We start from the raw sequence: 14,571 nt of genomic DNA on the forward strand, positions 1-14,571 counted from the left end.
TATCTTTTATCACCTCTAACCCAAAGTTTTGTTGAACATTTTATTAAGTCAAAATGTTCTTTAACTTAAGAGCCCAGAGGCAGTAAAGGCTTGACTTTTAATTTTAGTGTTTTTTTTTTTTTTTTTTTTTTTTAGATTTTATTTATTTATTTATTTATGGCTGCATTGGGTCTTCATTGCTGTGTGTGGGCTTTCTCTAGTTGTAGTGAGCAGGGGCTGCTCTTCGTTGTGGTGCATGGGCTCTAGGCATGCAGGCTTCAGTAGTCGTGGCTCGTGGGCTCCGTAGTTGTGGTTCATGGGCTCTAGAGTGCAGGCTCAGTAGTTGTGGTGCATGGGCTTAGTTGCTCCACGGCATGTGGGATCTTCCCGGACCAGGGCTTGAACCCGTGTCCCCTGCATTGACAGGCGGATTCTTAACCACTGCGCCACCAGGGAAGCCCTAATTTTAGTGTTGAATAAGTAGGTGAACACACTACGTTGAACAGAATTTAGGACATAGAAAAGTTTAGATGAGCGGGAGTTCTAGTTCTCTAGCTAAGAGATTTAAGTTTTTTTAAGTGTCTTTTAAAAAATTCCCTTATAGGATATGCCTTTCACCTGCGAAGGTATCACCCCCGATATCATCATAAATCCCCATGCCATTCCCTCTCGTATGACTATTGGTCACTTGATTGAATGTCTTCAAGGGAAGGTAAGAGATTTTCTTTAAAAATATAGGTTCAAAATTGATGTTTCTTCCGAAATGTTAGGTCATTTCTTTCATTTGAGCCAGGGTACTTTGGAAAAAGCCAATATGACACTTAACTTTCCTGCTTTTAAATTGGTTTGATTATGTCTTTTTTTGCCAAACTTTGCAAAGTTATGACTGAGAAGTTTTGCAAAATTTACTACATCCAGTCTTTACTTGTATATATGGTTATTCTTTTGACTGGTTCTTTTCTATAAATGGTAGTTAGTTCAGATTGAACCTAATGGTTTTATAGCTATACTATTAGCTATGCATGCATCTTTCAGTGGAGGTTTTTCTATTTTTAAGTATCTTATTAAGGCAGAGTGGCTACAGCCTAACACATGGATGGCTTGGTTTTAGGGCATTAAAATGTCATTCTCCTTGAGTCGTAGGAAGTACTTGGGAGTCTCACTCTTTTTGTATCTGGTCTCACAGAGAGCTTCCTACTTGAAGGCTTATAATTGAGTTGTTTTTATTTTTTAGGTAAATTAGTTTGTTATATTTTATGTAAAATGCTAATAAAATGAACCTTACTGTATTACAGCTTTCCATAATATAGATATTTAAGTTAATCCTTAATCTTAAGTTCAAAATCTTCCTTTCCAGAAAGGATCTTTTTTTTTATTGAATATATTTGTATTGACATAGACTTCTAAAGGGTGACAGAAGGAAGCAGCCTTTTAGAGATGACTTTTCGTTTTAAAGGTATCAGCTAACAAGGGTGAAATTGGTGATGCCACTCCATTCAATGATGCTGTTAATGTACAGAAGATTTCTAATCTTTTATCTGATTATGGCTACCATCTCAGAGGAAATGAGGTATGTTTGCTCTTACATTGGTAATTTGTTATGAGTATTCTTTTTTGTATGTTTGTAATTTCATTTTTTTAAAAATTAAATTTTTCATTAAAGTATACCACATACTTCAAATTGCATGCAAAACCGTAAATGTACAGGTTGATGAATTTTCACAAAGTGAATACAGCTGTGTGACTGGCACCCAGATCTTGAAAATTACCAGAACCCTTTTATGCCTAGATGCCCCCCTTGTGTCCCCTTCCAGTCACTACCATCATACCCCCCCCGCAAGGTGACTACTCTCTTTACACTATAGTTTTGTTTTGATTTTTATAGAAATAGAATTATATAGTATATGCACATATATTCTTTGAACTTGTTTACTTTTAAGTCTGTGCTTCAAAATCTGTTTCAGGTCCTATACAATGGATTCACTGGTCGAAAAATCACATCACAAATTTTTATTGGCCCCACTTACTACCAGCGTTTGAAGCACATGGTGGATGACAAGATTCATTCTCGTGCTCGGGGACCTATTCAGATCCTTAATAGGCAGCCCATGGAGGGTAGATCTCGGTAAGAGAGCTGCATCATCATCATTATTATATAAAGGAATGGTTCTCAAATTTCTTGATTCCAGGACCCCAAAGGCTTTTGTCTGGGAGTTGTATCTTTTTTTGTTGTTGCACTGGGTCTTAGTTGCAGTAGGCAGGCTCCTTAGTTGTGGCACGTGGGCTCCTTAGTTGTGGGATCTAGTTCCCTGGCCAGGGATTGGACCTGGGCCCCCTGCATTGGGAGCACAGAGTCTTAACCACTGCGCCACCAGGGAAGTCCCTGTATCTTTTGACATTTATCCCGTTAGAAATTAAAACTGAGAAAGGTTTAAAATATTTATTACTTTATTTAAAAAATAACAGTAACAAATCCATTACACATTAACATAAGTAACCTTTTAGGTGAAAAATATTTTCCAAATAAATTTAGTGATGAGTGACTTTGGTTTACCTTTTTGCAAACCTTTTTTAATGAACTGGTTTGTGAGAAGACAGCTGGATTATTGTGTCTGCTTCTGCATTCTTCCCATTGCAGGATTTTATTTTTTATAATTAAGTGTTGCTATATGAGGAAAATCTGACCTCACACAGATGTGTGGTTGGAAAGGGAAGAATATTTTAATAATTGTCAGGTGATTGTGGATTTTTTTTTTTTTTTGATGCTACATCAAAACAAGTTGTCCTTTTTTTAAAAATAAATTTATTTTTGGCTGCGTTGGGTCTTCGTTGCTTCGTGCGGGCTTTCTCTAGTTGCTCCGAGCGGGGGCTACTCTTTGTTGTGGTGTGCGGGCTTCTCATTGCAGTGGCTTCTCTTTATTGCGTAGCACAGGCTCTAGGCAAGTGGGCTCAGTAGTTGTGGCGCACAGGTTTAGTTGGTCCGCGGCATGTGGGATCTGCCCAGACCAGGGCTCGAACTCGTGTCCTCTGCATTGGTAGGTGGATTCTTAACTACTGCACCACCAGGGAGGTCCAAGTTGTCCTTTCTTAAAGGTTACTGGTGATGCAGAATTTGAAACCACTTAGGTGAATCTTTTATGTTTATTATATTAAAATTCATTGGCCTTACACTTTGTATCTTTTATACTTATGTAATTTTGTAGTATCATATTTGGTCATTTGGAAAATATTTTCTCTCAGCAGTGAAAGCGCTGAGTCCTAACCACTGGACTGCCAAGGAATTCCCTCTCACAGTCTGGATTTTTGTTGATTGCATTCCTGGGCTCTGTGTTCCTATTTTTCTTGTAAATAGCTAATCGGATCTAGAGCCTTGATGAGGTGAAGGGTTTGTGTTCTCTCACAGTAATACTTCAAAGGCAAATACTTTCAATATCTGCTTGTCTCTTTTATGACTTTAGCAGCTATTAATGATCATTACGTAAAACCTTTAATTATTTAAAGGTTTGCAAACTGATGAGATTCTAATTTATCATTCCTTCATTTATTAGCTGGAATACTTTCATAGAGAGAAACTTTGTTTCCTCAGCTGCTAACCTGGTGACATGGTTCATATACTAAAAGGCAAAATAAATGCTTAATTCTTTCCTTTTATTTACCAATTTTCAAAATGATGCGTTGGTTGCCTAGAATCCTCCAAAGCTGACCAAATGTTTTGTTTTTGGTAATATCATTAGAAGCTCATTGATCTTATGTATTTTGTATATTAAGAATGTTAAGGAAGCCATCACCATCCACTTGCCTGGCCATCAGAACAGTGCATTTCACTTACATGTGGGGAAACCTGTGACTAGTCACCTGTTCTTTCCATCACTTTTGCCGACATGCATTTATCATTTCAGGTTTGATTGCCTGGGAGTCTCTTTCATGGAGAAGCTGCTTTATTTAGACTGACTTTTTTATTATTCATTTTTTAGTATAGAGGTGAATTCTAGTAAGTTAAATGATAGTCTGATGAGATTTTATTTTGTACTTCATTGTATTTTATTTGGAAAAGTATATGCTATACTTGAGAATCTTATGTGTTTACTCTGGGGACCTTCTAATTAATGCACACCAAATAGTTGATAGACTTCTCAACCTCCCCACCATGTAGAGAGAATGCAAGAGTAGAAAAATCGGAGTCTAGTTCTCTTTCTTTCTAATATTCTTTATGATAATAGAAAATCAGTACAAAATAGTCTGTTGTTTTTTCCATGACAGTGATGGTGGCCTGCGTTTTGGAGAAATGGAACGAGATTGTCAGATTGCCCACGGAGCAGCCCAGTTTTTAAGGGAAAGATTGTTTGAGGCATCAGATCCATATCAGGTTCATGTTTGCAATCTTTGTGGAATAATGGCGATCGCTAACACCAGGACCCATACATATGAATGCAGGGGCTGCCGAAATAAAACCCAGGTAGGTGCAGACCTTACTGACAGTTGATATCTGTTTAGGATATAACCACGTTGGCCTAATCATCCAGGCAGATTTAGTGTGGTGGAACAGATTGGCATTTTCACAATTTTGATAGCATGCTTCTATAAGATTCCTAGTTTTAAATGAGGAAAAAGGTAACAATTCTGTTTTTCTAAAAACTAGTTTAAGTTTTAGTGTGGTAATTTCTCTAAGCTAAGCTGTTCATCTTTTGGAAATAATAAGGCCTTGTACAAGGAATTTTAAACAATGAGTTTTGTTAAACCTTTTAATTGAGAAGGGTGAATATAAATTATATCTGGCAGAAAGGGCAGAATACCAAAGCCTTTTAGGAGAAGAGCCACCAAAGGCTAAGGTAGGATGAGTGTTATCAGCCTCATTTGTTCATCACCTCCAGTACCAAGTCTTTAGCTTTTTCTGGGGTAGGGAAGTGGGGTCCCTTCAATACAGCTTTGCTAATTACCTTTTTTTTTTCTCTCCCCCAGATCTCTTTGGTGCGAATGCCTTATGCATGCAAGCTGTTGTTTCAGGAACTCATGTCTATGAGTATTGCACCTCGAATGATGAGTGTTTAGCTCTTTTAAAAATCTTTGTGTCTTGTTTCTATGATACAGCTTTAAAAAAATTTTAAAACAACAAAAATGTACTTGTACTATGAAAAAAACATTTTATTTGTTTTGTTTAATGATATGCATGCTTTTCTTCTGTAAATAGACAATTTTTGTAGACAGTCTTGATGTGTTATCTTTATTTTGTATTTCATGGTGTAAAACCAGTGAATATAACTAAAGTGTTAGTGGACTGGATGAAAAGAAACTGGTTATTTATTAGGCAAGAACAGGGGTTGTAGTTACCCAGACTACTTTTAGCTATGCAGATTAATATATTCTGCAGGTTTACAGCTCAGCACCTTCACCTGTTTAAAAAGAAAAGATAAAAATTAGTTACATATATGGACATGATTGACTTTCTAATTTTGAGGCAGTTTAGTGTTTCCAAATAAATGAAGTTGTTAAAATGTGGGATAAAGGATGTGTGAGTAACTATAAATGATATGGTGGGAATGCTTTTTGGAATTTGAGCCATATGATTTTAGATGTGGAAGGTGATTTTTGTTGTACTTGTCTATCTGTAAGCGACAGACCTTACTATAGAACTGGGAGAAGCATGTTTCACAGATGAGCAAGGTGAGATCCAGAGAGGCCAAGGAACTTTCCTTTGTCATCCAGTTCTCATTCAGAATTTAAAATGGAATAATTAGTGGCAGAGCTGAGACTCAAACACATGACTCTTAGCTACTGCTCTGTTTCATCACTTGACTTTACACATCTTGGCTAAAGAGACTCTGACCAAACACATCTTTACTTGATATTTCTTCCTTTCGTACCACAGCTGAGTGATCCACACAGTGGAATGGTTTTGACAAATGCTGACAGTAAATTTCGTTATTTTTGGCTTAAGGAAAAACCAATTCAGACATCAGTCTAATAGAACTATATAAATGTAAAGTAGCATTACTCTCATACCGCCAGGATGGATGCTTAAGAGGAAGCTTTTGACAGTGAAGTGGATAGAGGCAGAACAGAATTTGAGTACTTGCCAATATACTCTTTCTGGTTTTTTCTTAGAAAAGCTCAAAGTGAAGGACCAGAATTGTCTACAATCATTTCCTTTTAAATGGGAATTTAATATAATAGTCACAACACCATGGAAAATGCTGTGAAGATAGATAGAAAGTTATGGGAAATATAAACCATTCCAATCAGGTTTGACTCTTATGTGTAAGATAAAGTGAAAGCATCTGAGTCATAATAATAGCATTCCATCAACCACTGAATGTTCTTTTGGAGCCATGCACTCTACATTTTGATTACATACTTAATGCCCTTCCCTTGTGGGTTCCTAACATCACAGAATTTCATTAAGAGCTATGTCTGATACTTTCATACTTGGTTCTGTCCTTTATTAAACAAAAGCACTAGTCATTTTTAAATGGTTATGAGATTTATTACCTACCTTTTTTCACTGGTATTTCATGTAAGGCGTCAACCACTGTAATTTTTGCTGATGCCGAAGCCTGTCCTTGGGAATTGGATGCGTGGCACTCATATTCTCCGGCATCTTCCTTACTAAGAGGAGATACCTGTGAAAGAAAAAGGATCTTTAGTTTCTCTATGGCAGTGAACTTTTTTCCTGTGGCTTCAATTAGGTCATTATTTCATAAGTTTCCTAACATGACCAGGGGTTTCATAGCAAAGTATTTCTACTGCTAGAAACAGTGCAAGTCTTGTGTTAGGAGTAATTATATAGCTATCATATTTGGTCTGTCAGGAGGATTCATGGACAACTTTAGGTCACATTGCGTAGGTTAAAAACAGGATAGGTGCACATATCCTCGTTTGAGGGAGACCTTGGTGTAGGGTATGTGATCTAAGTACTATCCATGCGTGTCCATGGCTGTCAGAGGTCAAGTAAAATAATAATTGATTAAAATAATGCTTGGGTCATTAGTTCCCTTTGAGGATTTTGCTTTGAACTCTAAGGGGGAAAAAAAAAGTTGGTTCTCACTTATTTTTTGGTGGTTTCCAAAACATCCTAATAAACCCCAGCTGTTTTTTGTTTTTTGTTTTTTTTTTTTTTTTAGTTTCCTTTGAAAGAGAAACAGCAGCTCGTGGTAAGGCTGTTCTAAAGCGATGTGGAAGGGCAGATGAATACTTTGAGCCTGGCAGTACATCAGGCACCTTTGGTTTGCTGTGTCTATTCCTAAGAGTGAAATCCTTGCTAGCTCTTGGTACTCACCAGCACCCAGCCAGTTACTTCATGCTTTTCTGGGCCACCCCGGGTCTGAATGGCCAGGTTGTCTCGGTCACCAGGCAAGAGTTCTGTTCTTTGAACTCCATAGTGACCCCTTTTAACCTGCAAAAAAAAAAGGGGTGGGTGGGATATAGTCTGAGTTCTCTGCACTGAATCAACTTGAAAGTGGTCAACATTCCTAGAATTACACAGGGTATACATCAGACTTCCTAACTGGATTAAACCCAGCAATTTCCATATTACCCTTTCCTGAATACTTATGTAAAATATACATTCTTTTTTTTACTTCTTCCTGTCAGTTTCCCTCTAAGCTTGTATATTTTGAATTAATGTATTTTTCTGCATGTTTGGGGAATACAGACTGTCACACTTTCCTGCCACTGGCTACCATCATTAACGCATGCCCTTGTAAGTTCTGCTTCTCAATGTTGGGTCTTATTTGCCATATGCCATTTTGATAAAGTGTCACCGAGTCCTAGGTTTGATACTTGGGACCCTGTGTAAGAGCTCAACTCTTGGGACTCTTCCTGCAACAGCCTCATCAATGGAAAATAACAGGTTGAGTCCAAAGCCAATACCATTACTTTGTTCTGAGGGCTAAGGGTTCATCACATGATTTACTAAAGACCTGAGAGCAAAAACGCCTGTCAAGTACAAGCTGCTGTCATTGTTCTCTTATGACAAAACTTGCTATCCCTGTGCATATCATGATGAGATTCAGAAAGATGAAGTAAGAAGAAACTGGGTTCCCTTGGCTTGAGGCCACTAGAGAATACTGTCCTACTTAAAGGTAAACTGGGCTTCCCTGGTGGCGCAGTGGTTGGGAGTACACCTGCCGATGCAGGGGACACGGGTTCGTGCCCCGGTCTGGGCCTGTGGGCCATGGCCGCTGAGCCTGCGTGTCCGGAGCCTGTGCTCCGCAACGGGAGAGGCCGCAGCGGTGAGAGGCCCGCGTACCGCAAAAAAAAAAAAAAAGGCATAAAAAGGTAAACTGTGTTCATTATATAAACTTTGGAAAATGTATAAAAATTCACAGAAGAATAAAATTTACCTGTAACCCCTCCATACATATACATTTAGCATAAATTTCTAGAAGTGGAATTGCTGAGTCACAGTATAAATATTTTAAGGCTTGTGATAATGATGGGTTTAAAAATATATATCAAAGAATACATGAAGCAATGTTTGTTTATTCCATCCCAGCCTTCAAGGGTTAGGTTGATGTTTATTGATATTACCTTTGTAATTAGAAAAAAGGATTTACAGTCTCAAATAGGTAGTTTTCATTTTCTTTCATAATTAAGCAAATCTTGAGTTAGATCATAGTATCCAATTTTTTTTTGACACTTTACATCAGAGTTGCTTCTCTTGTGAGCCCACTGCCACCACATGCTGTTACTAAGCTGTTGTCTCAGCATCAAACCCACCCTTTATTTTTTCTGCTTCATAACACCAGGATTGGCACTCTGCAGACCATATGGAATCTAGGCCAACTCCTACTCTATAAAAAATACCTAGCATTACTGATTTGGAATGCCTGGTTTTCGCCTGTTTGCTTTTCTTGTTTTCCCTGAGATTTCCCCATATTGCCACTATTAGTGAGAGAAAACCAGGTATCTCAGTGTTTTTCTCATATGAATGTTATAAAGACAAAACAGATAAACTCAATAGGCATCTTTTTCCTTCAGTTCCCAAGTTCCAAGCTGGAAGAAATGGTTTATACTAGTGCAGATCTTGAAACACTTACTTAAAAACGGTTTTAAATAATGGTTTTGGTATTTCTCTTTTTTTTTTTTTTTTTTCTATTATTATTATTTTTTTAATTTATTTTATTTTATTTTTTTGCTTTATAACAAATTTAATGAGTTATACATATACATATGTTTCCATATCCCCTCCCTTTTGCGTCTCCCTCCCACCCTCCCTATCCCACCCCTCCAGGCGGTCACAAAGTACCGAGCTGATCTCCCTGTGCTATGCGGCTGCTTCCCACTAGCTATCTACCTCACGTTGGTAGTGTATATATGTCCATGCCGCTCTTTCACTTTGTCACAGCTTACCCTTCCCCCTCCCCATATCCTCAAGTCCATTCTCTAGTAGGTCTGTGTCTTTATTCCTGTCTTACCCCTATGTTCTTCATGACATTTTTTTTTCTTAAATTCCATATATATGTGTTAGCATACAGTATTTGTCTTTCTCTTTCTGACTTACTTCACTCTGTATGACAGACTCTAGGTCTATCCACCTCATTACAAATAGCTCAATTTCATTTCTTTTTATGGCTGAGTAATATTCCATTGTATATATGTGCCACATCTTCTTTATCCATTCATCCGATGATGGACACTTAGGTTGTTTCCATCTCCGGGCTATTGTAAATAGGGCTGCTATGAACATTTTGGTACATGTCTCTTTTTGAATTATGGTTTTCTCAGGGTATATGCCCAGTAGTGGGATTGCTGGGTCATATGGTAGTTCTATTTGTAGTTTTTTAAGGAACCTCCATAGTGTTCTCCATAGTGGCTGTACCAATTCACATTCCCACCAGCAGTGCAAGAGTGTTCCCTTTTTTCCACACCCTCTCCAGCATTTATTGTTTCTAGATTTTTTGATGATGGCCATTCTGACTGGTGTGAGATGATATCTCATTGTAGTTTTGATTTGCATTTCTCTAATGAGTAAAGATGTTGAGCATCCTTTCATGTGTTTGTTGGCAGTCTGTATATCTTCTGTGGAGAAATGTCTTTTTAGGTCTTCTGCCCATTTTTGGATTGGGTTGTTTGTTTTTTTGTTATTGAGCTGCATGAGCTGCTTATAAATTTTGGAGATTAATCCTTTGTCAGTTGCTTCATTTGCAAATATTTTCTCCCATTCTGAGGGTTGTCTTTTGGTCTTATGGTTTCCTTTGCTGTGCAAAAGCTTTTAAGTTTCATTAGGTCCCATGTGTTTATTTTTGTCTTTATTTCCATTTCTCTAGGAGGTGGGTCAAAAAGGATCTTGCTGTGATTTATGTCATAGAGTGTTCTGCCTATGTTTTCCTCTAAGAGTTTGATAGTGTCTGGCCTTACATTTAGGTCTTTAATCCATTTTGAGCTTATTTTTGTGTATGGTGTTAGGGAGTGATCTAATCTCATACTTTTACATGTCCCTATCCAGTTTTCCCAGCACCACTTATTGAAGAGACTGTCCTTTCTCCACTGTACATTCCTGCCTCCTTTATCAAAGATAAGGTGACCATATGTCCGTGGGTTTAACTCTGGGCTTTCTATCCTGTTCCATTGATCTATCTTTCTGTTTTTGTGCCAGTACCATACTGTCTTGATTACTGTAGCTTTGTAGTATAGTCTGAAGTCAGGGAGCCTGATTCCTCCAGCTCCATTTTTCGTTCTCAAGATTGCTTTGGCTATTCGGGGTCTTTTGTGTTTCCATACAAATTGTGAAATTTTTTGTTCTAGTTCTGTGAAAAATGCCAGTGGTAGTTTGATAGGGATTGCATTGAACCTGTAGATTGCTTTGGGTAGTAGAGTCATTTTCACAATGTTGATTCTTCCAATCCAAGAACATGGTACATCTCTCCATCTATTTGTATCATCTTTAATTTCTTTCATCAGTGTCTTATAGTTTTCTGCATACAGGTCTTTTGTCTCCTTAGGTAGGTTTATTCCTAGATATTTTATTCTTTTTGTTGCAATGGTAAATGGGAGTGTTTCCTTGATTTCACTTTCAGATTTTTCATCATCAGTATATAGGAATGCCAGAGATTTCTGTGCATTAATTTTGTATCCTGCAACTTTACCAAATTCATTGATTAACTCTAGTAGTTTTCTGGTAGCATCTTTTGGATTCTCTATGTATAGTATCATGTCATCTGCAAACAGTGACAGCTTTACTTCTTCTTTTCCAATTTGGATTCCTTTTATTTCCTTTTCTTCTCTGATTGCTGTGGCTAAAACTTCCAAAACTAGGTTGAATAAGAGTGGTGAAAGTGGGCAACCTTGTCTAGTTCCTGATCTTAGTGGAAATGGTTTCAGTTTTTCACCATTGAGGACGATGCTGGCTGTGGGTTTGTCATATATGGCCTTTATTATGTTGAGGAAAGTTCCCTCTATGCCTACTTTCTGCAGGGTTTTTATCATAAATGGGTGTTGAATTTTGTCGAAAGCTTTCTCTGCATCTATTGAGATGATCATATGGTTTCTCTCCTTCAATTTGTTAATATGGTGTATCACGTTGATTGATTTGCGTATATTGAAGAATCCTTGCATTCCTGGAATAAACCCCACTTGATCATGGTGTATGATCCTTTTAATGTGCTGTTGGATTCTGTTTGCTAGTATTTTGTTGAGGATTTTTGCATCTATGTTCATCAGTGATATTGGCCTGTAGTTTTCTTTCTTTGTGACATCCTTGCCTGGTTTTGGTATCAAGGTGATGGTGGCCTCGTAGAATGAGTTTGGGAGTGTTCCTCCCTCTGCTATATTTTGGAAGAGTTTCAGAAGGATAGGTGTTAGCTCTTCTCTAAATGCTTGATAGAATTCGCCTGTGAAGCCATCTGGTCCTGGGCTTTTGTTTGTTGGAAGATTTTTTATCACAGTTTCAATTTCAGTGCTTGTGATTGGTCTGTTCATATTTTCTATTTCTTCCTGATTCAGTCTTGGCAGGTTGTGCATTTCTAAGAATTTGTCCATTTCTTCCAGGTTGTCCATTTTATTGGCATAGAGTTGCTTATAGTAATCTCTCATGATCTTTTGTATTTCTGTAGTGTCAGTTGTTACTTCTCCTTTTTCATTTCTAATTCTATTGATTTGAGTCTTCTCCCTTTTTTTCTTGATGAGTCTGGCTAATGGTTTATCAATTTTGTTTATCTTCTCAAAGAACCAGCTTTTAGTTTGGTTGATCTTTGCTATCGTTTCCTTCATTTCTTTTTCATTTATTTCTGATCTGATTTTTATGATTTCTTTCCTTCTGCTAACTTTGGGATGTTTTTGTTCTTCTTTCTCTAATTGCTTTAGGTGCAAGGTTAGGTTGTTTATTCGAGATGTTTCCTGTTTCTTAAGGTGGGATTGTATTGCTATAAACTTCCCTCTTAGAACTGCTTTTGCTGCATCCCATAGGTTTTGGGTCGTCGTGTCTCCATTGTCATTTGTTTCTAGGTATTTTTTAATTTCCTCTTTGATTTCTTCAGTGATCACTTCGTTATGAAGTAGTGTATTGTTTAGCCTCCATGTGTTTGTATTTTTTACAGCTCTTTTCCTGTAATTGATATCTAGTCTCATAGCATTGTGGTCTGAAAAGATACTTGATACAATTTCAATTTTCTTAAATTTACCAAGGCTTGATTTGTGACCCAAGATATGATCTATCCTGGAGAATGTTCCATGAGCACTTGAGAAAAATGTGTATTCTGTTGTTTTTGGATGGAATGTCCTATAAATATCAATTAAGTCCATCTTGTTTAATGTATCATTTAAAGCTTGTGTTTCCTTATTTATTTTCATTTTGGAAGATCTGTCCATTGGTGAAAGTGGGGTGTTAAAGTCCCCTACTCTGATTGTGTTACTGTCGATTTCTCCTTTTATGGCTGTTAGTATTTGCCTTATGTATTGAGGTGCTCCTATGTTTGGTGCATAAATATTTACAATTGTTATATCTTCTTCTTGGATCGATCCCTTGATCATTAGGTAGTGTCCTTCTTTGTCTCTTCTAGTAGTCCTTATTTTAAAGTCTATTTTGTCTGATATGAGAATTGCTACTCCAGCTTTCTTTTGGTTTCCATTTGCATGGAATATCTTTTTCCATCCCCTTACTTTCAGTCTGTATGTGTCTCTAGGTCTGAAGTGGGTCTCTTGTAGACAGCATATATATGGGTCTTGTTTTTGTATCCATTCAGCCACTCTGTGTCTTTTGGTGGGAGCATTTAGTCCATTTACATTTAAGGTAATTATCGATATGTATGTTCCTATTCCCATTTTCTTAATTGTTTTGGGTTCATTATTGTAGGTCTTTTACTTCTGTTGTGTTTCTTGCCTAGAGAAGTTCCTTTAGCATTTGTTGTAAAGCTGGTTTGGTGGTGCTGAACTCTCTCAGCTTTTGCTTGTCTGTGAACGTTTTAATTTCTCCATCAAATCTGAATGAGATCCTTGCTGGGTAGAGTAATCTTGGTTGCAGGTTTTTCTCCTTCATCACTTTAATTATGTCCTGCCACTCCCTCCTGGCATGTAGAGTTTCTGCTGAGAGATCAGCTGTTATCCTGATGGGGATTCCCTTGTGTGTTATTTGTTGTTTTTGCCTTACTGCTTTTAATAGGATTTCTTTGTGTTTAATTTTTGACAGTTTGATTAATATGTGTCTTGGCGTATTTGTCCTTGGATTTATTCTGTATGGGACTCTCTGTGCCTCCTGGACTTGATTAACTATTTCCTTTCCCATATTAGGGAAGTTTTCAACTATAATCTCTTCAAATATTTTCTCAGTCCCTTTCTTTTTCTCTTCTTCTTCTGGAACCCCTATAATTCGAATGTTGGTGCGTTTAATGTGGTCCCAGAGGTCTCTGAGACTGTCCTCTGTTCTTTTCATTCTTTTTTCTTTATTTTGCTCTGCAGCAGTTATTTCCACTATTTTATCTTCCACCTCACTTATCCGTTCTTCTGCCTCAGTTATTCTGCTATTGATCCCATCTAGAGTATTTTTTATTTCATGTATTGTGTTTTTAATCGATGCTTGATTCATCTTTAGTTCTTCTAGGTCCTTGTTAACTGTTTCTTGCATTTTGTCTATTCTATTTCCAAGATTTTGGATCTGGGAAATAGAATCTTGGATCATCTTTACCATCATTATTCTGAATTCTTTTTCAGGTAGACTGCCTATTACCTCTTCATTTGTTAGGTCTGGTGGGTTTTTATCTTGCTCCTTCTCCTGCTGTGTGTTGTTCTGTCTTCTCATTTTGCTTATGTTACTGTGTTTGGGGTCTCCTTTTTGCAGGCTGCAGGTTCGTAGTTCCTGTTTTTTTTGGTGTCTGTCCCCAGTGGCTAAAGTTGGTTTAGTGGGTTATGTAGGCTTCCTGGTGGAGGGGACTAGTGCCTGTGTTCTGGTGGATGAGGCTGGATCTTGTCTTTCTGGTGGGCAGGTCCACGTCTGGTGGTGTGTTTTGGGGTGTCTGTGGACTTTTTATGATTTTAGGCCACCTCTCTGCTAATGGGTGGCGTTGTGTTCCTGTCTTGCTAGTTGTTTGGCTCAGGGTGTCCAGCACTGTAGCCTGCTGGTCGTTGAGTGAAGCTGGGTGCTGGTGTTGAGATGGAGATCTC

At 37.7% G+C, this 14,571-nt stretch overlaps 2 protein-coding genes across 3 annotated transcripts in view; one reads left to right on the top strand and one right to left on the bottom strand.

Annotated features, from left to right (window-relative positions):
* The window catches only part of POLR2B (RNA polymerase II subunit B), a 46,811-nt gene extending 41,625 nt beyond the window's left edge, over window positions 1-5,186 (top strand). For both annotated transcript variants that reach the window (XM_082630896.1, XM_082630897.1), the window contains exons 21-25: window positions 584-691; window positions 1,436-1,549; window positions 1,944-2,104; window positions 4,240-4,435; window positions 4,939-5,186. In XM_082630896.1, coding sequence (XP_082487022.1) covers window positions 584-691; window positions 1,436-1,549; window positions 1,944-2,104; window positions 4,240-4,435; window positions 4,939-5,028 — 669 coding nt within the window. In that variant the 3' untranslated portion in view covers window positions 5,029-5,186. The remainder of the gene's footprint in view (window positions 1-583; window positions 692-1,435; window positions 1,550-1,943; window positions 2,105-4,239; window positions 4,436-4,938) is intronic.
* The window catches only part of IGFBP7 (insulin like growth factor binding protein 7), an 84,971-nt gene continuing 75,495 nt past the window's right edge, over window positions 5,096-14,571 (bottom strand). Inside the window, exons 3-5 of the mRNA XM_082630918.1 lie at window positions 7,253-7,369; window positions 6,470-6,596; window positions 5,096-5,369 (exon numbers count right to left, since the gene is read on the bottom strand). Of these exons, the coding sequence (XP_082487044.1) occupies window positions 5,350-5,369; window positions 6,470-6,596; window positions 7,253-7,369 (264 nt within the window). The 3' untranslated portion in view covers window positions 5,096-5,349. The remainder of the gene's footprint in view (window positions 5,370-6,469; window positions 6,597-7,252; window positions 7,370-14,571) is intronic.

Source organism: Mesoplodon mirus, assembly GCF_964341445.2.
Source record: "Mesoplodon mirus genome assembly, chromosome: 2".
NCBI classification, from domain to species: domain Eukaryota; kingdom Metazoa; phylum Chordata; class Mammalia; order Artiodactyla; family Ziphiidae; genus Mesoplodon; species Mesoplodon mirus.